Source organism: Salvia hispanica, chromosome 1 (assembly GCF_029641045.1).
Source record: "Salvia hispanica isolate PSC_SH4W2 chromosome 1, Shi_PSC_v1, whole genome shotgun sequence".
In the NCBI taxonomy this organism is placed as follows: domain Eukaryota; kingdom Viridiplantae; phylum Streptophyta; class Magnoliopsida; order Lamiales; family Lamiaceae; genus Salvia; species Salvia hispanica.
Window position 1 is genome coordinate 26,735,551 of NC_142692.1, and position 27,022 is coordinate 26,762,572.

At 36.4% G+C, this 27,022-nt stretch overlaps 3 protein-coding genes across 6 annotated transcripts; 2 read left to right on the plus strand and 1 right to left on the minus strand.

Moving 5' to 3' along the window:
- The first annotated feature begins 7,808 nt into the window (after window positions 1-7,808).
- On the plus strand, window positions 7,809-11,491 carry LOC125222638 (uncharacterized). Its single transcript, XM_048125361.2, has 2 exons — window positions 7,809-10,934; window positions 11,031-11,491. Exons 1-2 carry the CDS (start codon window positions 8,195-8,197, stop codon window positions 11,369-11,371), a joined length of 3,081 nt encoding a protein of 1,026 aa, XP_047981318.1. The 5' UTR covers window positions 7,809-8,194; the 3' UTR covers window positions 11,372-11,491.
- A 5,647-nt stretch (window positions 11,492-17,138) lies between these two features.
- LOC125218065 (YTH domain-containing protein ECT2-like) lies at window positions 17,139-22,710 on the plus strand. 4 transcript variants are annotated; one of them, XM_089063368.1, is made up of 10 exons: window positions 17,139-17,345; window positions 18,137-18,191; window positions 18,487-18,548; window positions 19,287-19,434; window positions 20,321-20,388; window positions 20,487-20,831; window positions 21,113-21,592; window positions 21,803-22,015; window positions 22,100-22,273; window positions 22,361-22,710. In XM_089063368.1, the coding sequence occupies exons 2-10, from the start codon at window positions 18,164-18,166 to the stop codon at window positions 22,460-22,462; spliced, it is 1,620 nt and encodes a 539-aa protein (XP_088919494.1). In that variant the 5' UTR covers window positions 17,139-17,345; window positions 18,137-18,163; the 3' UTR covers window positions 22,463-22,710. The 4 variants fall into 4 exon arrangements, with proteins under 4 accessions (XP_088919494.1, XP_088919499.1, XP_047975619.1 ...); XM_048119662.2 differs by lacking the exon at window positions 17,139-17,345 and adding an exon at window positions 17,835-17,958; XM_089063365.1 differs by lacking the exon at window positions 17,139-17,345 and adding an exon at window positions 18,022-18,042.
- Window positions 22,711-23,214: 504 nt separating this feature from the next.
- LOC125222568 (zinc finger CCCH domain-containing protein 40-like) lies at window positions 23,215-26,266 on the minus strand. Its single transcript, XM_048125256.2, has 5 exons — window positions 26,099-26,266; window positions 25,851-25,982; window positions 25,328-25,597; window positions 24,631-24,854; window positions 23,215-24,161 (listed from the first exon to the last, which is right to left on the minus strand). Exons 2-5 carry the CDS (start codon window positions 25,953-25,955, stop codon window positions 23,339-23,341), a joined length of 1,422 nt encoding a protein of 473 aa, XP_047981213.1. The 5' UTR covers window positions 25,956-25,982; window positions 26,099-26,266; the 3' UTR covers window positions 23,215-23,338.
- Between the last annotated feature and the right edge of the window lie 756 nt (window positions 26,267-27,022).

Below are 27,022 nucleotides of genomic sequence, written 5' to 3' on the forward strand. Positions count from 1 at the left end.
GGAGCACTAAAAATATCTACTCATTTTTTATTGGAAAAAAAACATATTGTCCCATCAATAGTACTCCATATCAAACCTTATTTTTAAAGATATGAAATGTTCCATGTGTTATAAAATACAAGATGCATAACACTTCATATAGCTATATCAATGTAAATTTGTAGCGTCCTGTAACTGTAAATGAAACAAGTGTAGTAAAATCTTAAATCTGATGTTTATATCCCATCACATCAATGTGTTTCTAACGCGTTTAGTCTGTTTGAAACAATTTGCTTAGATTTCAAATTGCACGGTAAAAGAATCCATGTCATTAATCGATTTTTTTACGTTTCAAATTAAATTATTTTATATACACATATATAGTTGTACTAAATATTGGAGAACAAAGGAGAGACTTTTTAGATTTCGACTCCCCACGAGTTGAGAATGAGCTTTGTGCATTATGTGGGGAGGAACCTAATATCATAGTATTATTTTTGGTATTTCGGATGCAACTGCTGGAACCTTACTTTTGTCTCCCTAAAGATCCGATGACTTGCTTCCTTTCATGGATGGATGCAGATTTGACTTGAAAATTTAGAGTTCCTTATTCTATATGATCGGGTAGTGATAAAATGCAAACTTATATATTGTACAAACTTAAAACTCCTCAACACAGTTTCAATACAATATCAACACAGTGTAAAATTTCAAGATTTTAATCTCAACACAGTATCAACACAACATCAATCATTGACTATCGCTGAAATTTTGTTGACATTTTTTCCTGTTGATGTTTTTTTGTGATCTGTTGACATTTTTCAATGGTCCAGATCATAGTTTTGAGTTTGTACAATATTTAGAGTTTTCATTTGATCACATTCCTCTATGTGATCTCATAGTCTATTTAGTTTTTGGTTTCCTTGTTTTGCTTGGAGGATGCTTTTCTTAGTCCTCTATTGGTTACCATTTGTTTACCTTGCTTGTTTTGGTTTGAGGTGTTTTTTCTTATTTTTCTTGAACTATTTTGTATGTTCTGAAATTTGCTTCCTTACATGGATGGATGCACCATTCACGAGATTTGACTTGAAAATTTAGAGGTTCTTATTCTATGTGATCTCATAGTCTATTTAGTTTTTGGGTTCCTTGTTTTGCTTGGAGGATGTTTTTCTTAGTCCTCTATTGGTTACCCTTTGTTTAGCTTGCTGTTTTGGTTTAATATATTTTTTCTTATTTTTCTTGAACTATTTTGTATGTTCTGAATTTTGGTTCCTTTGTTCATCGAGATCTTAGAGCGGTTTGAGTATTTTTTCTCTCTTATAATAAAAAAACTAGTAACATGCAAACATATAATATGATTCCAAATTGAATGAAGCTAGGCTAGTATAGGTTGGGCAATGAGTGACAGTGATGATGTCTGAGAACGACAATAAGGGACAAAAAAAGCATTGGATGTGAGTCATATGACTTGGAACTCCACCATTTCCATGGAATTAGACCCCACAAAACTAGGGCTAAATTAGTTGTACTGTATCTATTAGTTGTACTCTCTTTAGGGAAAACTTCTAAATTCTAATAGGAGTAATATTTATACTTAAAACAGGGGGCGGACACACTAACAGAGGATGGGCTTGAACCCTTACCCAAATGTCTCTTTTACTATTTTTTCTATTTATAAAATTTCTGAAATTTCGGAAAATAAGTTTAGCTTTTACCAAGTTAGTGCCATGGAAAATTAAATTGATAGAAATTAGAGGATAATGAGGGCTAATTTAAATTTCTCAAGTTGCAGAGAAAACAGCCAGAGTTGGTTTCCTATGTGAAGACGAATATACTTTCCCTATTAAAATGAATTAATAATATTATAAATTTATAATATTAGTATTAAATATAATTTAGTTTGGTTTTGGTTTCGGTAAATGTACAGACTAACATAATTTGCCCACTAGTGATTACTGAGTAGTTTTAAATTATTTTATACTAAAACTAACTTAATTTTATTTCAAATTATAATTCTTTATTAACTTTTCTATTTGTATTAGAATCTCTTTTTTGCCGCTGATTTTTATCGTTGATTTTAATTTTCTAATGCCTTTCTCTTTTCATTTTTAATTCAGTTATGCAAAACATTATTATTTTTCCCTCTAACTTCTTAATTATGAAAATTTGAGAATAAGAAAGTGAAGGTTCTATTTCTAATGTCCGCTAATATAGTACTATACTATGTTATAATTTTAACTGGTTCGAGTTTTAAGGAATTATTTTGGTAGAATAAGTTAGTAGAATGTGGATCATATTTTTATATATTGATTTTATAATAAATTGTGAGTAAAGTAATTTAGTATAATGTGGGGTCCACCTGCCAAAAATAGTAAAAAAAATAAGAAATTTGTTGATTGACTGGTGAAAAAATAGGACATTTAATGACAGACGAAAGATATATATAGAATAGCCCCTACTCAAAAAAAATTATGCGTCCACCACTTAACTTAAGTATGTAGGGATGATCAAAACAAAAATGCATCTTAATACAAAAATGTAGGCCAAATCGTGGCCCTAAGATTAAGCGATCTGATGGTCAATAATGAACCAAAAACGCAAAAGACCATTATTAATTAGTTTTAGGTCATTTTATAAAATTATTACAGAAAACACATAAACGAGATAATGAGGGAGAAACAAATCCTTTGAGTTGAAGTTGCGCCACTACATCGAAGAAAGTTCAAGGAAGTCTTCTATTTCTTCCCCAATCGCTTGAGCTATGGATCATCAAAGTAATTTTCCAATCCTACTATATTCATGGTTAATTACATGAAATACATTATATTTATTAATGACTAATTAGGAATGTCCCATTTAAATCAGCATATTCAATTAATAGCCAATTAATTAAGGAATAATGCGTCTTATACTAAGTTAATGCATTGTATTAATAATCTAATTCTATTTATGATTCTATCAAATATCACATATGTGAGACATAAAAGTTACGATTCTAACTAGGGAGTATTTTATAGCACCTTCCTGATTGTTCAATATTATGAAAAATAATGAATTGATTTAACTTTTGTCGTGAGGATGATACGACCCCACGTGGCGGACCCACGACAAGGGCCATGGCGAGGCGGCTTCGAGAAGGACTTTCCACTTTTATCCAAGAGGCCACGCGGGAAGAGTCGATGAAGGCGGGGGAGCCGACGATGCGGATCGTGTTGAAGAATGAAGGGCCGGGAGCGCAAGGAGGGACTGCAGCTGGCTTCAATTAGTATTTTGCCTATCGATATGAAGTTATGATCGGAGCCCGGATGAGGAAGTTATGATCGTTTTACATAAGTCGCGCATTCCAGAAAGAAACACGCGGCCCGGGAGTGCAAAACGCCCGGGTTCAATAGAAAAACGCCCGGTTCCAGAGAAAAACGCCCGACCGGGCATTTTGTGCGACTTGCGTTTTTTTAACTCTTTTTGTCTCTTTTTTTAGCACTTTTATCCTCTTGTATAAATACACATGCCTAGGATTTTTATGGAGGGACTTGGATAAACAAAGAAGCTTGAGAGACTTGTTTTCCCTTTGAGGGTTTTCTTCCAAATTCCTAGATCTAGGTTGCTTGAATCCATCAATTGTTAGTTCAAGTATGAAATTTTCATCAATTGCTAGTTTAAGCATGGATCAAGTAGAGGTATACTTTGAGGCTTGTGAATTCCTTGAAGGTTTAGCCATGGATTCTTGTTAGCATGGTGCAAGTGCCTTAGCTTACTTCATCAATAACTTTATATTCCCTTTTACTTTGAGAAATTGAAAATTACATCACAAATATATTAGACCAAACATTTATAATTGGATTTTTCTTGGAAATGGATCTCACGATCAACTTGGATTTTATCAGACGATAAAAAAAAATCGAGCGTAACCAATCCTAGTACTAGTCGATGATTTCTGGATGCATTTGTCATTTCTGTCTTTATTTGTTGTCGTGGTGGTGTAACATGACTATTCTAACAAAAATTATTAGAATGATTATTTTAATTAAAGTAAACCTATAAAGCAAATAAAACCCATTATTACTGGGCCACTCCTTATAGACATACCAATAATGTGTTTTATTCACCATATAGTATAGAAAAAGTATGGATTTTGTTTAGGAGGATCGATTATTATGATGATATGACCCATTGACCCTTATTAAAATTAAGATAGTTCTTGGGATTGATGTGGTTTTACTCAATGGAAGGGTTTGTTACATCCTTTTTTTTAAAAAAAAAAAAATCGAGCTTAAACTCAAGCAAGCCTTTTCCTTTTTAAACGAATAAGTTTGCATAATATTTCAATTAAGTTTTGCCATCATTATTCATTATATGAATCAAAAACTCTGACCTCAAGTCAACTTGATCGAGGAAAAATCCAATGAAAAAATTTGAAAAAAGGTTCAGCCAATATTTACATGGTACTACTTCCGTCCACAAAAAATAATTATTAAACGGAACAGTATATATGGTCGTCATGCTAATCGGAGTTGTACGTCATATATAGATAGGATATTTATTAATGATCGAAGACGATGAATGTGGAAGAGTGGTGTAGCACAGAAAATGACTCGTAAAAGTTGAGGTAACCAACTTGATAACATTATTGCTATTTCCTGGGCCATAATCCCACACAATAAATAAACTATTAGCTTAACAATGATACTCAAATTAGTGCCCATAAAAATCAATAGTTCAATAAACACATGACGAAAGTGATTAAGCCAAATCTATCGCCTTATCCTCTCTAATTAAGCACAGAGGGATTTGTTTGGCTTTGTTTAGTCAACTCCTCAAACCCAAAATTTTAAATTACTTAATTTTCTTCTCGAAAAATAAATCGTACATCACCTTGCTCTAATTGTTTTACTGAAAGTAAGATAAAAAATTTAAAAAAAAGTACTAATGTACTATTGCAATGATCATACAAGTAACTGCATCCATCATTCATCGTGAAATTAACTGCAATGAGGATAAAATTTGTGCCTTTGATTCGAATCCGAGTTGGTACAAAGTGATATAATGAATGTAAATCACACAACAGTACTCACAATAAGAAGTGTGTTTATTTCATCCTATATATTAAAATATATAATAAAGTAAAATAAATATTGTAGATAGTTATTCATTCTTTTAAATTAATTTCTTTACACTGGTTGCGTTTATTTCATAGTCAAAAGCTTTTCACTTTTGACTTAACATAATAGTGACTGGATAGTACAAAATTCATGTTAATATATATTGGAATCTATCTTGACGCCATCTTAAAAAATTTAATATTTGTTCTCTCATAAAAGAAAGATGGATATTTAGAAGTTGTTTCATCTTAGTAAATATGGCTCACTTGCGTATATGTTTAGTTCGAATCTGCTGTATTTTCACCAAAAGTTTCTATCATACAAACTCGACTCAAAGAGAGTTGGAACAGACTAGTTAGCTACTAGTATAGTAGTATATACGCCTGTATTTTATTTCTCGTTTTCTATGATTGGTTCCCTTTAATACCCTCTCTTTTTCCCCTGTAATTGAAAATTTGACACTTTTTGGCACCAAAGGCAATTAAAGAAAAGGATGAAATTGAAGAAATCCAGGCCACCATGCAAAGACACCCCTTTCCCTATTCAATGAAACAACTTTGAAAGAAAGCTTAGAGGCTTCATCAGACAAGGCTTTCCAAACGTGAATTTTTGATTCTTTGCTTTATTTTTCTCTTTATCAATCTGGTGCCTACTAGTCAAACTATAAATAGTCCCCGCTTCATTATAATAATCATATAATATACTACTCCATATAGTATAGCTTTAATTTACATGCTTCTTTTATTTATAGAGTACAATATACTAGCATTAAAGTGAACTCTTTTTGTGCATTATTCACAATAATTTCAGATACATAATTCTTGGATCACACAGTATATGTTTAATTAATCATCTCCTTGGAAGACTTGTGCTTTTAGATCAAGAAAAAGTGATGGCATGATGCTTTACTGATAATGTATAGTTTGAAAGTTAATAATTGAAGATGTAATCGAAGCAATGATGCAGGTTGATGGGATAAAATCAATAATCCAATAAGTGTGCATTATGCTCTAATCAATTTGGTATATGTAATATATTTGCTTCCATTTACATTGTTGCCTTGCTTAAATTGAAAAACTTGGCAACAAAGATGGGTGTAAGAGATCATGATTATTTATGATCAAACACAATGAGTCACATCTGCTGCTGTCTTTAAGACTATATGTATTTCAGTGATGCAAAATACATGTGGCTTATTACCTGAATGCAACTGAAAAAGGACTGGTTGGGTTATAATTGTACTATCTGATTTATAAGTTTCCATGACATGATTGTAGAGGGTTTTTAGCCCTTTTCTCCTGAAATGATACAGTTAAATTTCATGGCACTGAATGCCAGCACCTAGCTCTTTCCCAAGTCACATTGCCCACTCGAAACAATGATTCGAGCAATAATTGTGTCCCGCGACAGATATAACGCTTAGCATGAAACGCTAGATTTTTGCGTGGGCGTAGGCTATATAATGTGTATCGATGACTAATGGGGGGAATTCATGTGAACAAATTCATGAAAATGACTCTTCAATGTGGGGCATCAAGATTGACATAGACATCACATGAGGGGCAACCCTCTTGCTTGTGTGTGTGTGTGTGTCAAGACAATATAACTCATGATAAAAACCATACTTGCACCTGTTTGTGTGTTGGTTTGGATGTTTTGATTAATAGTAGTACAAGAGAGCACCCCTTTCCATGCATATAAGGGTGGGGGCTCATGGATTTCAACTTAATACAAGAGCACTCTTTTCCATGTGAAAGATTAATGGATTTTTCTTCTCAAGTGGAGATCAAAAGCAAAGATCTCTCCTTCTCTCTCTCTGCTTTTGCTTTTTCAGCTCTCTTTAGGACTATAGTGAACATTTGGTCCCATTCCTGTAGGACAAATTAAGGAGGGAAAGAATAAAGCACAAGAAAAAAGAAATTAAAAGAGGGAAAAAAGCTTTCTTGGTTGCTTCTCCCATGCAGCCTATTTCATGCCAACATAATTATATACATTTGAATATTCTTAAAAAAGAACAAAAAATACATTGTAATGATATAATAATAATCATCATCTTTTGCTTCTCTTACATCCTACCGTATGTTGCAGGCACATGAGCCCTCTTTTCAGCTGTGGGAATTGCAAGAAAAAATAGTTACTTTTAATGCTCTAATTAATAGCACTTATACATCAAAGTACACAAATCTTGTGTCCTCAGTTACTAATTAATTAGGATTTTTGCACAATTTTCACAAATAATCTTCTGGGATTTTCTGTCAGCATAAAATCTTAAGCTCATTTCCCACAAACCCTTTTCTCTTATTTAAATAATTCATTCAAGAAATAGACCAAAATCGCCTTAAAAAATACTACTCCTATAGAAAGAATATTTTGATGATGAGCCATGCAGAATCTGTGGATTCAATGCTGGAAATACTCCCAAAAATTCAGATATAGTATACTTTTATTTTCATGCATTGCTAAAACACACAAAACATTAAATTACTGAAAACTACAATGCAAATCCACACATCTTTCACCAGTCATTTTCATTACATTGGGGTCAATGATATAGTATCTTTGTAATAGTGGCATCAATTGATTACATTAACCCCACCAATTTTTTATTTAGCAATATTTAGATATATATCTATGAAGAAGACGACCATGTGTATGATATGGAGTACTATATAGTATATTTATTAAAAATGAGTGAGCCAGCTCAGCCATTTCTTGATTGCTCAAAGTGCAATTTCATCACCTCCCACTCAAAGTGAGAGAAAAAAAGCAAAGGGAAAAAACTATATTTTGATATCTCTCTTCGTTAAAGATATGAAAGTGTGACACTGTAATTCGAATAAAGAGAAAAAAGAAAGTGAGGGAGTGAGAGAGAATCACCTTTTGCTTTGTTTCTTCATAATCTCTCAGCTTCAAATTTTTGTGATCCAACGGCTGTTTTTCACTCTTTTTCCCCTTAGGCCTATCCTCGTGTTTAAACCTCTGCAAAAATCAAATTTTCACCACAGCAAAATTTCAAACATGTTCATCTCAGATGAGCTGATGATCAAAGCAAAAGAGGAAAGCAAGAAAAGGCGACGCTTACCTTCTTCCTTGAAGTTGAAGTCTCTTTTTGCAAGATGATTGATTCTTTACCTATACACAAACTTCAACTCTTTCATATTTCCTCTGCTTTCAATCCAATTACCCTTCTCCTCCTTCATAGTCGTCGACGTTCCACCTCTCGAAACTTGTTTCCATTTTACACACCAACCTCACTTCCCATGAAGCATTCCACACAAATAATGATTCCCTTCATTGTTCTACTCATCATAGCATCACTGGTAAATACCTCTGTCTCCTCCACCCTCATATCCGATTTCCACGCGCTGATTGCACTAAAGCAAGGATTCGAGTTCCCAAACTCCGGCATCAGCACGTGGAACTCCACGAACCCAATGTCAATCTGCTCGTGGAGTGGCGTCAAATGCCTCCACGGAAGAGTTGTGTCGCTCGACCTGTCCAACATGGCCTTGTACGGCTCAGTCTCCCCCGTCATTTCAAGGCTGGACAGGCTAATCGAGCTCTCCATCGACGGGAACAACTTCACTGGCGAGATCAAGCTTGAAAGCATGAGCTCCCTCCGCTTCCTCAACATCTCCAACAACCAGTTGAGCGGCAGCCTTGACTGGAACTACTCCAGCCTCCCGAATCTCCAAGTTATTGATGTGTACAACAACAACTTCTCCTCTGGCCTACCTCTCGGGTTGTTGAGCTTGAGCAATCTCAAGCACCTCGAGCTAGGAGGGAACTACTTCTATGGAAGTATACCTCCAAGCTATGGTGACCTAGCCGGACTGGAGTACTTATCACTGACGGGAAACGATCTGCAGGGGAGGATTCCGAGAGAGTTAGGCAACCTCACAAACTTGAAGGAGATATACCTAGGCTACTTCAACATGTTCGAGGGAGGGATCCCTCAAGAGTTTGGCAAGTTGACGAATCTTGAACATTTTGACCTATCCTCGTGCGACCTTGACGGTTCAATCCCTCCAGAGCTGGGGAATCTTAAGTCACTCGACACATTGTTCCTGCACGTAAACCGTCTCTCAGGGCCAATCCCGAGGGAGCTGGGGAATCTGACGAAACTGGTGAATCTTGACCTGTCTCTGAATGCGCTGACGGGTGAGATCCCATATGAGCTCATCAACCTGAGTCGGATCCGGCTGCTTAATCTGTTCATGAACAGGCTGCACGGCTCCATCCCGGACTTTGTGGCTGAGTATCCCGAGATGGAGACACTGGCCCTCTGGATGAACAACTTCACTGGGGTGATACCTAGGAATCTTGGACAGAATCAGCGGCTGCAGGTTCTTGATCTGTCTTCCAACAAGCTAACCGGTACTGTTCCTCACAATTTGTGTGAATCTGGGCAGCTCAGGATCCTTATTCTTCGGAAGAATTTCTTTTTTGGCTCCATTCCACAGGATTTAGGCACGTGTTTGAGCCTTGTGAGAGTCAGGTTGGGAGAGAACTTCTTTAATGGCAGCATTCCTAGTACCTTAATCTACTTGCCTCAGCTTAACTTTCTTGAGCTGCAAAACAATATGCTCTCTGGTGCCCTGTCCGAGAACACCGACTCCTCATCCAAGAATCAATCTAAACTGGGGCAGATGAATCTCTCAAACAATCAGCTTTCCGGTCCCTTACCGTTTTCCCTCTCCAACTTCTCGTCGCTCCAAATCCTATTGCTCGGCGCCAACAACTTCTCCGGCCCCATACCGCCTTCCGTCGGAGAGCTGCACCAGGCAGTGAAGATTGATCTAAGTGGAAACTCTCTGACTGGAGAGATCCCTCCTGAAATCGGTGAATGCCTACATCTCAACTATCTGGACTTGAGCAAGAACAACCTAACCGGCCCAATCCCACCGGAGATATCCAACATTCGAATCCTCAACTACCTAAATCTATCACGGAACCATCTGAGCGACTCCATACCCCCATCCATCGGCACCATGAAAAGCCTCACCACCGCCGATTTCTCCTTCAACAACCTCTCGGGCAGGCTCCCCGAGACAGGGCAGTTCTCGATGTTCAACGCCACCTCCTTCGCAGGCAACCCCCAGCTCTGCGGCTCAACAGTCAACAACCCCTGCAACGCCACCGGCGGCACAGCCACAAAATCGCACAACGCGTTCAAGCTCGTGTTCGCGGTGGGGCTCTTGCTCTGCTCGCTGGTGTTCGCGACGGCTGCGATCGCCAAGGCCAAGTCCTTCAAGAGAGGCAGCGGGGCGGATTCGTGGAAGATGACGGCGTTCCAGAAGGCGGAATTCACGGTGGCGGAGGTGGCGGAGTGCGTCAAGGACGGAAACGTGATAGGGCGGGGAGGGGCGGGGATCGTGTACCACGGGAAAATGGCCAACGGCGTGGAGATCGCGGTGAAGAAGCTTCTAGGGTTGAACAGTATGAACAGGCACGACCACGGGTTCAAAGCTGAGATCAGAACTCTGGGGAATATAAGGCACAGGAACATCGTGAGGCTGCTGGCCTTCTGCTCGAACAAGGAGGCGAACCTCCTTGTGTACGAGTACATGAGGAACGGCAGCTTAGGGGAGGCGTTGCACGGGAAGAAGGGAGGAGTGTCTCTGAGCTGGAATTTGAGGTACAAGATCGCGATTGATTCGGCCAAGGGGCTCTGCTATCTCCACCATGATTGCTCGCCATTGATCGTGCACCGCGACGTCAAGTCCAATAACATTCTGCTCAATTCCAATTTCGAAGCTCACGTCGCCGATTTCGGCCTCGCCAAGTTTTTGGTCGACGGCGCCGCATCGCAGTGCATGTCCGCCATTGCTGGCTCCTACGGCTACATTGCTCCAGGTTTCAATTCAATTTTTTTTTCTCGATTTGTGTAATCTTAATTAGGTCGTAGATTGAACATCCAAATGACATCCATGTTAATTGATTGATTTGCAGAGTACGCGTACACGCTGAGAGTGGACGAGAAGAGCGACGTGTACAGCTTCGGCGTGGTGGTGCTGGAGCTGGTGACGGGGCGGAGGCCGGTTGGGGAGTTCGGGGAAGGGGTGGACATCGTGCAGTGGGTAAAGTGTTCGACGAAATGCCGCAAGGAGGAGGTGAGCCGCATACTGGATCCGCGGCTGACGGTGGTGCCCAAGGATGAGGCGATGCACCTCTTCTTCGTCGCAATGCTGTGCGTGCAGGAGAACAGCGTCGAGCGACCCACCATGAGAGAGGTCGTGCAGATGCTCTCCGAGTTCCCCCGCCAATCACCATCCCCATCACTAAACCGTTAAACATTTCTTTCTAGAAACATAAGTAGAATGGTATTGGTAATTAGCTTCTTTAAGTATCCTTGTAATATAGTGTACACACAATTTTTGTTTAATTACATGTATTCATTTCTATTGAGTTTTTATTCTTCTTACTTTCTCTTTAAGGTATATATTAAAGTTTGACATGACCTAACGTGAAAATGAAATGTATGATAATTTGAAAGAAAAACAACAAACTCTAGTTGGAAATTTAAGGAATGTTTAAAACATCTTCTTTAAATATAAAATATAAATCCAAGAATAATCTATTCAATACGCAATAAGATTATAAATCGAAAAGATATGTTGAATAGGAGAAGACCGGTAGTGTTATGAAGAGAGATATGGTTGATACCTGGTTTGTGTGATGGGTCGGGCTATACGAGGCTCCTATCCGTTTACTTAACTATAATCGAGATATTTTACAATTCTTGTAGTATATGGGAGGATCGTGCGTGCAAACGGCAAAATCTGTAAACTATTTATAAAGTTCATTCTTCTTTTATATATATTTTAATAAGTTACGACGTGAATTTTTTTTTTTACTATTCTGAATTTAGTGAAATTTATTTAGAACATAAATTAATGAATATGTATAATACTTCCTCTATCCTATAAGAGTATCCACTTTTCATTGAACACGAATTTAATACACAATTAAGAAAATAAGAGAAGTGAAAAGTAAAAGTAATTAAAGTAATATTAGTTCATAATGAGTCTCGCCTTATTAAAGAGTAAAAAGTTTTCAAAATTAGAAATTGCATACTCCTGTGAGACGGACTAAAAAGAAAAATAGTGCATACTCTTATGAAATGAAGGGAGTAAATATGAAAAGTATCTTTAATTTAAATTTAGTTTGGATTAGACTTTTGTATTTTAAAATGAATCAAAATTTTAATTTAATTAGGATATAATAAAGGAAAAGAGAAAAAATAAAAAAATAATTAACAAATATTATCTGATGTGGATGCAAGTTAATTGTGATCCATTAACTCAAGATTTATACCCTTGATGATGTTTGATCAATGTTTTAAAAACCGGACCGGACCGGCCGGTTCGACCGGTCGGACCGCGAACCGGTGCGTAGTCCGGTCCGGTTTGCACTATAAAACCAGTAGCACATCAAACCGTCATGAACCGTCGGAACCGGCTGGCCGGACCGGTCTGGCCGGGAACCGGAAACCGGTTTTCTAAATTTTTAAAATTTTTGTAAAATTTGAGTTTGGTGGGAGTTGAACTCATGACCTATGAGTCAAGAGACCAACATATCTACCACTCCACCACATGTACTTGAATGAAATATTATGAGCATTAATTATTCTTATACATTAAACCTATAATTTTTTGTCCACACAAATTAATAATTTGTGTTTAATTTTATACTTTTAAATAATTACTATTAGTTGTGATATGCTTAATATTAACTATCCCTCACTAAATTTTACTTTTATTTGTATAATGTATATAAATAATAGATTTTATCTAAGATTTAATATTGTAGTATATATATTATTAACATAGTTTATTACTCCATATTTACTAAATAATACTCTAAACTTATTAATAAATCATGTTTAATTTATGTATTAACTAATAATACTAATATAATATATATTTATCCAAATTAACTAAAAATTCATGTTTATTTTTATATATTGTCTATAATATTATTTCACCATATAAACATTTTTTAATTAATATAAATTTTATTTATTTATATATGAAAAATATTGTACTTTTTTAGTTATTCTAATTAATAATTTATGTATTTAGTTATTATTTAAATTTTATCATTCCCTTATTTTAAATGATCTTCATATTTAATTAATATGCAAAGTTTAATAGTATATGTTTTTGTTATATATTACTAATTATAATTTATCACTCATTAAATTTAATATACTTTGTATGGATATATTTAATTATATATATTTGCAAGGTAAAACGGTTCGACCAGTGATTGAACCGGTCGGACCGGTTGAACCGTGAACCAGTAGCCTCACCGGTTCACCGGCCGATCCGATTTTTAAAACATTGTGTTTGATCTTCAATTGCAACACTAAAACACAAAAACAAGGGTAGATCTAGCTTTGAAAAACTAGATCCAAAAAGATTTGATCGAGAGGCAAGAAATGAAGAAAGTGAATTTGATATTAGCTAAATCCATTGATGGAGAAAACACTCAACATACTAGATTTAACTAATGACTCCACTACTCAAAGGAATCCACAAACCCTTTGATGCATACCTATACGTGATCATACTTGAACTAGTAATTGATGGAAATTTCATACTTGAACTAGCAATTGATGAATGGATGGATATTTCTAGTCTAAAAAAATACTCATTTCTATAAAAAATCATCTCAATTTTTTATTTACTTTTTATCTTTCTTTTTTTCTCTCTTATACTGTACCATTTTATCTCTTTCTATCGTTCACTTTACTTGGAATAAAACTCATTTTATTCACCAATAAAATTATTTTTAGTGCGTAGAAACATACTCCCTCCGTTTCATAGTAATGAAGACGTTTCTTTTCGGCACGGAGATTAAGAAAAAAATTGTGTTAGGTCAGTTAAGTAAAGGAAAAATAAAAATGGAAAATGAAAAAGATAGAGAGATGAAGAGAGAAACAAGTAAGAGAGAATAAAATAGGTGAGAAAAAATGTGTTGATTTTTACTAGAAAGAAAAATGATTGTATTACTATGGAACGTACCAAAATAGTAAATAACTCTATTAAACGGAGGGAGTAATTGTAAGCTAAAGTGATGCTGTGATGGGGTGTTGTACTTTGGATGATATAAGTCATCAATCCATCCAACTGATACATGATTGGAGTGACGAAGAAAGCATGTTACTATAAAAAATGAATTTCGATCAAATGAATGTTATTTATACCGTAGGAACTTTGAATTTTTAATTGATGAACATGAAGATAATGAAAATATATTTAATAAGTTAAATGAAGTGAAAGTATGAAAGAGAATAGGTGAAAAGAATTGTAAAATAACGAAGTATGGAAAATAAAAGTGTATTCTGTAAAAAAAAAAACAGAGAGATATGACCTTACGCTAATACGGCCAAAATGAATTGATCATAAACACAATTTGGGAAATGAAGAAGCGAATAATTGAAGCCATGGTAGAGAGATCGGCGAATTGGACTGATTTCGACTAAAAATTCGAAATTTACCCACAGCGGGCTTTATGAAATTGAATTGGAATTTATTTACTTCTCCTACAAGAAAAGAGTCTCAGCCGTTGGATCTTTTTGAGGGTTTAGTTGCAATCCCCGCCTCCTTTTCTATATTTGGCTGAGTCCACCAAATCCGTTTTACCAATCTATCAATATATAAAGGGACAGTTTTTTGGAAGCCCATGTGGCACACTTTTGAGCGGGAAAACTATCTATTGGGCAATCTAAAAGACAAATATTATTGGATAAAAATTGGTCCAATGAAATGCAGAAAAATTGGCTTCTACAAAAAGTTTAAGACATTTATATAGACAACATTTGAATCTGCATTTTTGTGGACTGATTTTCTAAATTTTGATTGCAGCATAACGTGGTGCTTGGAATCCGGCGACAGCTCCGACGAGAGGGTGGCAGGCTGAAGGAGACGGGGCGGTGGCGGAAAGGCGGCGGCTGGTCGAGAGGATAGGAGGGATCCGGAACGAGAGAGATGGGAGGAAAGTTGAGAAGATAGAAAGAAGAGGAAGGAGAGAGAGAAGTACGGCGGCGGCAGCAGCAGATTCATTCAAAGATCTGATCTTTCTCGCTGGAGAATAAGAAAAAGGAGAGGAAAAGAGAAGAGTGCCGGAGTCGGGAGATGAGGGAGCTGGCGGGTGAGGTGAGCCCAGCGGCGGCTGAGGCACAGCTGTGTGTTGAAGGGGCACAAACTGGAGGTACTACGCGGCGACATGGAGATTGTTGTTCAGTGGGCCGATGGACAAGAGGAGTTGCCCGGCGGCAGCGGCAAGTTGGTGTTTAGCGGGTTCCACCGATTAGAGGGAGAGATAGAGAAGGAAATGAGGGAATGAAAGAAGCAGTTGGCGTTGCTCACCGGCGAGGTGTGTGAGGCGGCGGCGGTTAATGGAGAGAGACGGTGAGAGAGAGTGAGAGTGGCGCATCATTAGTTTAAGGTTTCATAAAATGTGGTTGTTGTATATTAATTGGGCTCTAATTTGGGCTTTTAGTGTATGATATAATTTCAGCTGTAATAGTGTAGTAGTAGTATAGATTTTATAATTAATGTTTTTATTTATTTAAATAGCATTTTAATTTGGATGTTGAACTCTATTATTATTATTATTATACTTTAAATGGTTCTAATTTAGACTTCTAAATTATTGTATTTTGTATAATATAATTTTATTAAGTTAAATTATTTTTTAATTGAATAATTTGAGTTTTAAATTTGGGTGTCATGACTATAATATTATTATGTCTTAAAAGTTTGGTTTTATTTGACTACTAAGTATTACTATTATTTATTCGTTCAAATAGTTTGATTTTATTTGACTACACTCATATCAAATATTAAAGGGATATTTGCATCTAATATCATGAAACTTTCAAAAAATTGAGTTTTTCCCACGAATTTTAAAATAGGCAAATAATATCACGAACTTTACACCGTGTTTGTTTTTTCTCACGAATGAAAAAATTCTCACAAATAATATTATGATACGGATTTTTTTTCGTAATTTCTCGACAACAATTTTGAAAGCTTCACGTTTTTCAATCTTTGAAGATAGTTTTTCTTGAAGCACACCCTCCAAAATTATTCTTCAATCTATTAAAATAACATGAATTTTTTCATTCGTGGGAAAAAACAAACTCGGGGTAAAGTTCATGATATTATTTGTCAATTTTAAAGTTCGTGGGAAAAACCCAACTTTTTGAAAGGTTCGTAGATTAGATGCCAATTTCCCAATATTAAAATAATATATAATCATCTGCTAAAATATGAAATGTTTCTATTCTTTTTACTTCTCAAAAATTTGGAATATGTTTATACTGAATTCAAATATGGCTAAACCAAATAATTATGAAACACCAATAAATAATGATATAAAGTGAAACTAATATCATTATCAAACAAATAACAATATTTGTATGTCTTATTCTATTTCATCCACACATCTCCTCTTTTGTTATATTTTTTATTTTATACTACACTCATATCAAATATTAAAATAATATATAATCATCTACTAAAATATAAAATGTTTCATTGAGAGTGGGTCGAGAGAAGTATAATTGTACAAATAATTTTTTGTCGTTGTTTATAATATTACAAATACTTATGTTAATTACTCCCTCCATCCCCTATTAAGAGTCACACTTTTTCATTTCGTTCCGTCCTCAATTAAGAGTTACACTTCATTTTTACCATAAATAGTAAGTAGGTCATACATTCCACTAACTCAATTCACTCACATTTTATTATAAAACCAATATAAAAAAATGGGTCCAACATTCCACTAACTTTTTCAACAACTTTTCTTTACATTTCTTAAAACTCGTGTCCAGTCAAAGTATGACTCTTAATCGAGGACGAATGAAGTAGTTCTTATCTATAAAAATATTTTTATACTTATTTACTCTATACTATTTATTATAAATTAATATATTTTCATTATTTAAAAATCTTTTGTCCTGTGTATAGGGTGTAAACACCCGTTCCTATAATTTCACAGTCCAAATTTGGAACTCAATCACATTACATTAATAGGTGCGCTTTCTCCTATTTTATTGCCATATTTTTTTCTCTCTTTTTTTTTCGGTGCCAATTTTGGGCCTGCTCTGCAATTTTCTGGATCTCGAGTTTGTCTCTATTTCTTTTCTGCGTCATGAATTAAATTGTGTAAACCTTCGTATGCATTCAGAAGTGAAGCTCTAAAGCCATTTGAGTTCATCTCTGTTGTGTCTTCAGGGTTTTGGCTTCCAAGGTCTCACTCACACTTCCTCCATTTCCTTCTTTTATAAATACTGTAGTATGAAATTTTCTGCTTACTGAGAGTGATATAGGAGTATTTCGGTAAAGCAGCACGAATGCGCGTGTTTTTTTTTTTTTTTTTCCTTTCGAGGGTTAGCTCTAGAGTTGCTAATTTTTATGCAATATATGTTATGGAATCTCTTCTCATACAGAATAGATATGGAGTAATTTTTATGTACTACTGCAATATGTTATGGAATCTTTTATTTAAGCCTTTTTTTTGGCTCTGATGAATTTATGGTTATGCGTAAGAGGCAATGGCTTTCTTTGCTTGTGGCTATCAGAAGTAAAAATTTTCTCTTCGACCAAGTCAAAGTTTTGTGGACTTCCCGAAGATTATACAGTTTGTTACGGGATATGTGCTCTCTCCCCAAAATTAGTTGAAAAATATATCCTTTTCTTGTTTACACATGAGCCACGTACAAGTCTTCTCACCCTTTTATTTTTATTCATTAATTCTTTTGGTTAGTAAAAGTTGAGCCTCTTTTTCTATATATATTAAAGGGATAAGAATCTCGAGCGTCTTTCTTAGGGGAGAAGAATAGCATCATCCTTTTAAGCTAGGGGTATGGACGTTCACTCTTGAATTTTCCATAATGTTTCAGATGTTCTGTTTATTGACAAAACCTAATGTTTTGGCCATACGAAAGGTCAACTGAAGTGATTATATAAACATGACCTGACTTTGTAAAATAAGTATGTGCTGGTTCACTTACCTTACTAAATTATTTTTGTTTATTGTAGGTTAACAAGATAATATTGGAGTTTAATATGGCCGGGGACAAGCAAATAGAGACATGTACGTCCTTTTGGTATTTTGGTCAATGGGAATGTAATATGCCTTGGATTATGTAGTAGTTATTAAGCCATACCAGTGTGGTGTCCATGGCTGAGTTTTGTCAGCATGTGTGCTAACTGTCGCCATAACATTGGTGCAGTGTTCTCAACTAATTACTCGACCATCTAACTGTTACTTGATATTATGCATGAAGAAAAACTGTTGGCACTTCTTCCATGCAATATTGATGTTTGCTTGAACGTTTTTAGGCTTGTATTGTTGAAGCTTCTATCTGATGCCATTTTCTTGCTTGCAGATCAGCTGAATGCCCCTGCTGCAAAGTCTGAATCATCAATCAATATTCCTGATAAAAATATGGTAAGAGTTTGATGACTTGGTTTATTTTACTGTAAAATTATTAGCTTCTCTTGGTACTTATTTTTAAAAGATGGGTTTTATTGTCATATGATTCTTACTGATATTCATGTAATATAGTCCTCATGACTCATGTACATCTCGTTTTCCTATGCAAATGTCTACTTGTATAGGTTATTATGTTTGCTCCACCCCTTTACTAATTGTTAAACCCTCATGAGTTCCTTTGTTACTTGCTAGTTGCTACAAAGAGTAGAAACAGCTGCACCTTCTCCGTCACTGGACTGGTGTTGCTATTATTCATGTGATTGATTGTGTTTGTGCTGATTTTATTTGCCAAGGTGCTCTGCGGTCCTCTCGTGAGGCATTTCAATCATCTCCATCTACTTGAACACTCTTCTTCTTACACCTCTCGAGATAATTCTTATATAATTGCATGAAAATATTCTGACAGCAAGCACAGCAATACCATGATTATGGTTTTCCAAAAATAAATTTTCAAGGGGACTGGACACAAATAGTTTACAAAGAGTGATTAATGTTGTGCAGAAAAGCTTTCAATTTGTGCATATTCTTTTTCTTTCTTGCATTTATAATTATTGAGATGCATCATGCATGTATATAGTTTTGCAGCATATGATTCTGCAATAATGTTCTCAAGTAAAAAAAATTTATTCTATAACAGCCCTATATTGAGATTACAATAATATGTTTTTGTAACCTGAGTTCTCATCTTTTCAGGTGAAAGATGAATTATCATCTGAGTCTGTGTCATCTGTATCTGCTGGGGGCAATGCTGTATCTGGAAAAAGTGCAACTGATCAACCTGTAAGTTCAGAGCAGGGTGTCTCTTACCCACCTACCAGCAGTTATGATTACTATCATTCAGGTAAGGTTTTCATCTTTAGCTGGAATTTACAACAACAGTTTAGATCTTAAAGCATAATTGTATATCCATAATATTGAACCTCTCACATAAGATTGCTACTCCCTCCGTCCCACGTTACTTGATGCGTTTCTTTTCGGCATGGGACTTGAGAAAGTTGTGTTTAGTGAATTGAATAAAGTAGAGCGAAAAAAGTAAGAGAGAGAAGAGAGAGTAAAGTAAAAGAAAGAATAAAATAGGTGTGATTAGATGTTTTGTTTTTAGCCAAAAAGAGAAATGACTCAAGTAACTTGGGATAACCCAAAATGGAATACGTCTGAAGTAACTTGGGACAGATGGAGTATATTTTATGATAAATACTGTAGGAGTACAAAGTATCATAATTTAATACCATTCTATTATGTTATAAAGAAGCTGCAAGAGTTCTGAAGAAAAATAATACTATCTTTGATCCCATTGAGCTTGGCCTGTTTCTTTTTGACACGGTCATTTAGGAGAGTAAGATTATAGTGTAAGGTGTGTGCCCACATATATAATGTAGTGTTTAAGTGATTACCCATAAAGGAAACATGTCATGCTTATTGGGATAGCTAAATAGTAAAACAATCCAAGATTAATCATTAATGGGATGCAGAGAATATCACATTAGGCAATGAAAATTATTAGTTTATTATATTAGTCAAGGTTGCTGCCATTAATATAGTTATGTGGTAGAGGTTATAAACTATTCAATTGTTTCTTGGCTATTAGAATTGGGTGAGCACATTCGGGTACTGTAATGGTTGGATGGGTGTTTCTACTTATAATTGTTATCTAGAGATATTTGTAGCTGCGGTTCTTCTAAATTAGCCTCTTAACTTGATCAAATATTTTCCTTATGCTCTAATAGGATACAGTGGTAACTTTACCCAGTCAGTTGACAAAGATTTTTCTAACACCCCTGGTGGTTCTTATGCGGTATGGCCTTTGTGATTTTGTAAACTCCTGTTTTTCCGATGGTGACTTCATTATGTCTTGAATTTTACTCCTGATATGGTGATTCTCTGATTTACCAGGGCATCCAACCAGATAATGCTTCTCTCCTATATTACGTTCCTAGCTATGGTCCATATTCAACTGGTTTTGTAGGTGTTGATGGAAAACAAGCATACACATCATCAGAGTATCCCTGCGCATATGGGTCAGAGATGTTTCCATATTATACATATGATCTGGCCTATGCTGGGAATGGTTCATCCAGCAATAAAAGTAGCTCTGGGAGGTCAAATGGATATAACGTTGGCAAAACTAATGGCAACCTCTCAAGCAAATCTTCAGCTTTGCCTTATAATTCCAAAACCCAACAGCCAAATTCTTCGAGGTCTATGTATCAGAATCAGTATCTTCATCCTTTGAAGAAGGTAGTTTTTCTTGGGATCAGTTTTCTTATATTAGTGTGTTTGTTTAAATTATACTTCTAAGACTGTAATTATTTGAAATCCAGCAGCTTGTTTCGGTGATGGATTATCAGATTTGTTTTAATTTGAGAGGAGAAACGAATGATAACTATTTAATAGTATTTTTTTGTTGAGAACCTCAGAATTGCAGTATATTCCCATGTTCACTTTGTTATTACCAGTTTGTACTTTAATATCATAGCTGTCTTGTTAGGCATCTTATCTTGATTTTTATTTTCTTGCAGTTGGGTGCTGGTTTCCAGCCAGCTGGAAACTTCTCTTCACTTACCAGCCGGAATCCTCGTTCTTTTCCGCAATATGGTCAAGTAAATTACCAGTCGAATCTTGGGTTGTGGAACAACAGTTACAGATCCAAGTCAAGAGAAAATTTTGGCAGATGTGGAGAAATCAATGCTGTGAGTGAACTAACTCGTGGCCCTAGGGCTGACAATCGGAATTCCTCTAAGTTTCCAGCTGAAGTTGAACAACTGGGTTTTGCAATTGATAGGGATAATTACAACTTGCAAGAGTTTGAGGCAGAGTATGATAGTGCAAAGTTCTTTGTGATCAAGTCATATAGTGAAGATGATATCCACAAATGTATCAAATATGATGTCTGGTCAAGTACTCGAAATGGCAACAAGAAATTAGATTCTGCTTTCCGTGAAGCTGGTGCTAAAATGACAGAGGCAGGAAAGAAATGTCCAGTCTTCCTATTTTTTTCGGTGAGCTTGTGCTCCTTTATTGTGATCTAGTAATAGAAGTCAGTAGTTACTGTTATTGGTCACATATCATTTATCTTCTTATAGCCATGTTATTATCAGCCACGTAGGAGTACCATTTATCCTTTATATAATCATGTTTTTTAATGTTCTTCATCTAATTTCTTTTGTATCCGGTAACTAAGAGTCAGAAGATTCTTTGATTGATTTCAGGTGAATGGAAGTGGGCAGTTTGTTGGTGTTGCTGAGATGATTGGGCAGGTTGATTTTGGCAAAAATATGGACTTTTGGCAGCTCGACAAATGGAATGGTTTTTTCCCATTGAAGTGGCACATTATTAAAGATGTCCCCAACACGCAATTGCGACACATTATCCTTGAGAACAATGAAAACAGGGCGGTCACTTATAGCAGGGACACTCAAGAGGTAGTATTTCCTTTCTGGAATTCTATTCATAATTATTTGGACAAGCTCATTATTTTAGGCTGATCATGTTTAACTTTCTGGCAGATTGAACTGAAACAGGGCCTAGAAATTCTAAGCATTTTCAAAAACTATTCTGCTAAAACTTGCGTACTCGATGACTTCAACTTTTATGAAAACCGTGAGAAGGTGCTGAAGGCAAAGAGGGGTGGAGGCACAGTTTCTCAAACCACCAATGGTTTTAGAAATGCTGATTATGAGGTGAACTTTTGTGATGCACATGCTTGTGTGGTTACCGATGTTGATGCAAAATGTTTTACATCTGACTGATAATAAAATGAATTGTAGGCTGGAGAGTCCGCCAAGGACACTCAGTCAGATTCTTCATCACTTGCTGAGCTGACTAAAAACCTTTCGCTCGAGGCTCAGCCACTGCAGAGTAGTATATGAACACGATCAATATACGAGAGAGTTTGCTTTTCATCAGTTTTGTTAGGCAAGTTTAGTCATTGTTAGTGATTCCCATCATCCTGATGGTTTTATCTTGTTAGAGATTCATGTCTTCTTTCCTATGTTTGGATCTATTTGTTTTATTGGCGATATTAGTTTTCTGGATTATTTTCACATATCTGCAAGTGAGGTTGACTGTCATTGGCTGTATGCTGAATATCAAATGTAGATCAATAGTTTCACGTCCATTTCTCTTTGATGTCCTAGCTTGGACAGGATCCTCAATATTGCAGTTTTCAATTTTTTGAGCAACAGATCAGTAATCAATAATATGATTTCTACTTGCATGTCGTCATCAAATTGGTGGATAGAATAATGTTAACACGGAAAAGAGTAATTGCTGAAGAATGCATAAATTTGGTCACTTCACCTTTAAGAAAAATATATTGGTTTGAGAAGATAAAGAAACAGAAGCATAATTCAAAGTTTGAAACTGTCAGATTTTGTGCTATTTGTTCGTCTTTGATTTAAGGGATCTATGGACGAAAAAATATTTACATTATCTGCTTGAATAGATTGCTTGATAAAATCCTAATATGGAACAAACTGGCCTCCATTGAATATTAGTAATTTTGCTGATGGAACTTCAACAGAAGTTCGAATTAATTTCAACAACATTTTGACCTGGCATATATTTCTTTCTAGGACATAATATTATGGAAGATTATAAGAAACAAACAGACACCAAAGGGGAAAGGAAAAGAAGAGGTTTATGTAGCCACCATGTTCAGAAAATCAAGAGCTTAAACACAATTGAACAACAACGGGATATAAAATTTTTGGCAACAACGGCAGAAGTATTCTAGAATACAGCATTCATGGCTGCTGCGACGTCCCAGTAGCTGGAGCGGTTGGAGCGGCAGGCATCCTGCCTTGAGGTCCTTGATACTGTTGATGGTGTTGTTGATTAGGTGGTAGCACTGGCAGAGGCGGTCCCATGTAGCCATACTGCTGGTAGTATGGTGGGTAAAATTGACCTGGAGGGGGCGCCGTGCTCGGGTAGCCATACTGCTGAGCTTGTTGATGCTGCTGTTCAGAACCACCTCTATTTTCATTAGACGCAGATGACCCACTGGAAGGCCCCTCTTGAGTTGGAATGAGGGCACCCATCCTCTGGGGATCCATAGAAGGATAATACGCCCTCTCATGCTGAGGCAGAGGAGGAATGTTGAAATAAGGCACTGGTGGCGGTTGTGTCTGACCGCAAGGTGGGGGAGCCTGAAGAGGCTGGTTCTGTTGCTGCGATATGACTGCCCTTGGGAGCAACCCACTGTGAGTCACGGCTGCTTGCTGCTTTGCTTCATCAGAGCCTTCAGAGTCCAGCTTTGGAGCTTGGGGTCTGCCCCACAGCAGCTTCATCCTCAAGCCTTTAATAACTAGTTTGTTAGCAAGTTCCTCAGCTGCTTTCTCAGCACCTTCTCGTGTCGTGTAAGTCACGAAAGCACAGGCCCTCTGGAGAACCATCTTGACAGACTCAATTTCTCCATGTGCATAGAAGTTGTCCCTTAAATCCTGCTCGGTAATCCTAGCATCAAGCCCTCCCACATAGAGGGTTCTAATGCTCTCATCATCGGGAGGCTCCAAAGAAGGCATCTCCCCGGCCTTGCTCAATAGCTTCATTGCCACTGGATCATTCACTCTGCAATTGTATGCAACAAGACAGCAACATACTGAGTATATTATGAGAAGATAAACTAAGTATAGACTAATCCATTGCGCTGGGGAAAATAGGAACAGAAACAGAGAGTACAAAGGATGAGAGAAGTAGACACTAATATATGTACATCGAGAGAATTCAATTATTAGCCAGCACCACAAAGCTGAACAGCAAAAAAATGATAGATATGAAATTTCATTTCAACTTATAGTATACTATAAAGGCTTGACAAAAATTATATCTTGATACCAACTAGTATAGCATATGATGTGGAGTGAACCAGCTGATTTTACAATCCAAACTTTAAAATATGCAAGGATGCAAGACATATTACCAAATCAAAAGACCAATAAATAGTACATACAATGCGATATTGTTAGCATTCATGTACAATAATGCATGCATATAGATAAGAAAAAGATCTTTATGTAATAAAATGATTTTAACATACCCGTAGTAGCGATCTTTAATGTTTTGTTGAGACAATTCACCTTCAACAGGCATCTCGTGCCTGTAAGGGCACTCTGGACCTCTTGTACATTGACCGCGAACATAGAAACTGCAAACATGAGCTCGGTTTCTCTTGTAATATGGTGTGGTTCTCTGGAGCTTCAAAATAGTATCATTTGGACGAGCCTTTCCAAATGAAGACTCATAATCAATCCCAGCCCTTGCCTGCATATAACTAGTTTTTTAGTTATCAAAAGTGGATCAAAGAGACGCATTGTAACTATCATACTACTAATCCGAATATAAAAGCACAGTTAAAATCTTCAAGCAGCCTGAGAATGAATGGAAGGAGGCCAAAACTAGCAAACAAGAGACTTTTGGCCCAGTAACATAGATTTCATGACTTGGAGGCCTTTGTTGATCAAATTGCAAAACTACTAATATGTATTTACTATAGAGAATTGTTAGCAATCATAGCACCAAGAAAAGATGCCACAAGCAGCTAAAGTGTTACAGACCACAAGAGCTTGCACATAAGATGTATTGGCATTTAACTTTCAGGCATTCCCCTAACCAAGTCATTTGAATAGGTTATAGCAGATATGAAACTGTTTTTGATGAGTCCCAAATTGGTGAAAACATAAAAAAACAAACTCCAATCAAGATATGTGCATGGAAAGAGTTTGAAGGAAGCATACCTTGCGATCATGCTCCTCTGCAAAGTATTCCCTATTCACATCACTCTTTGGAATGGCATCATTAGAATCAATACTCAGAGCAGTATCGCGAACCTGAACGGGCAATCCATACTCGAGATCCAAAAGGCAAACCTGACAAACATTTTTCAGCTTACTACAAGTTTGGCATATCTCAGATTTCTTGTATCTTGCATCACGACCAGGCCTCCACCTGAACACCGTAAATGGCCGAGTGCAGATCTTACACTCCTTATCATAATCTGCTTTTGTCTGCAGCAAAGTGCAAGTATGAGCAAAAAAGTACAAGGGCAATTTACAACATTCACACTGCAAACAGAAGCCAATTGAAATCACGAACATTTACAAACAAGCCATCTACCAAAAAGAATATGTTGCACACAATAGAGTATCATAAACATCTTAACGCTAGCTCAGATCCTACTTCCACATTAAATCAATCTCTACACGCAAAAAGCAATCCACAATCAAAGAGAAAATTGGCAACACGAAACTGTAAAGTTACCATTCGGACGTATGGATTGTCGCCAAGGCATGACTCGCATATAATTGGGAAATCAGACCGCTCCCACCCATCGGCTTCCGCGTCCCTCAGCAGCCTGTGTGCCATTCTATGCCGAACTTGAAATTAATTATCCTGAACGGAAGAAATAGAAAATGAAATCAGTCAGAACCCTAAGAAATCAAATGATGCATATAAAAGTAGCAATCTTGCCTCAGAACAGAAACCCTAAAATTGCAGTCGATGCGTACCTTGAAGTTGTTTTTCCACGAAAAGACAAGCTACTGTAGGTGCGAATATAAGGATAGCAAGAAAAGGAGTCGCGGAAGGCGGCGGCTTATGTAGACAGAGTCGGCGGCGGCGAGAGGGCGGAGAGAATTCAAGAGGATGGCCGAGAAATGACAACTCCGCGATTGGATATTTAATTGAGGATTATTAGCCTTAAAGCCGCGTTTGGATATCCTTTATTCCATAAAAATATTATTTCCTTTTTCATCCGTCCCATAAAAATATGTGGAAAGTTTATCAATTTAATAATGTGTCTGACTATCCACTAACATTTATTTAACTATCATTCTCATCCTTTTCTCTTACTTTATCATACTACCATTCTTCTCTCTCTTACTTTACCAATTTTATCTTAATTCTCATGTCATATTCATTATGCATATTTTTATGAACGGATGGAGTATTTTTTTTCAAGTTGCAAGTTCATGAATGTCTTAGCCGTACTATATAGTACTCTCTCCATCCCTTCTAAGTGGAGCATTTCTATTGTTTTGTGAATTAAGTGAAGAGATGGAAAAAAAATGCTCCACTAAGAAGGGACAGAGGAGTACTATATAATGCGGCCAAGACATTCACGAACTTGCAACTAGAAAAAAAATGTTCCCTTCGTCCCATAAAAATATGAGTAATAAATATACTACGAGAATTAAGAGAAAATTAATAAAGTAAAAAAAGTGATATTTTATAAGAAATATGGCATTTAAAATAAAAAATCTAAAAAAAAAAAGAGTTCACTTAAAGTGGAATTAGAGCGAGTACATTACTTAATTAGAGCATCCACAATGGTCGGCGAGCGACCGGCTAGCCGATTCCTGGCGTTGGCCGGTCCGCTCGCCGAACCATTGCAATCGGAGCGCTGGCCGATCCGCTCGCCGCCATTGTAGGCT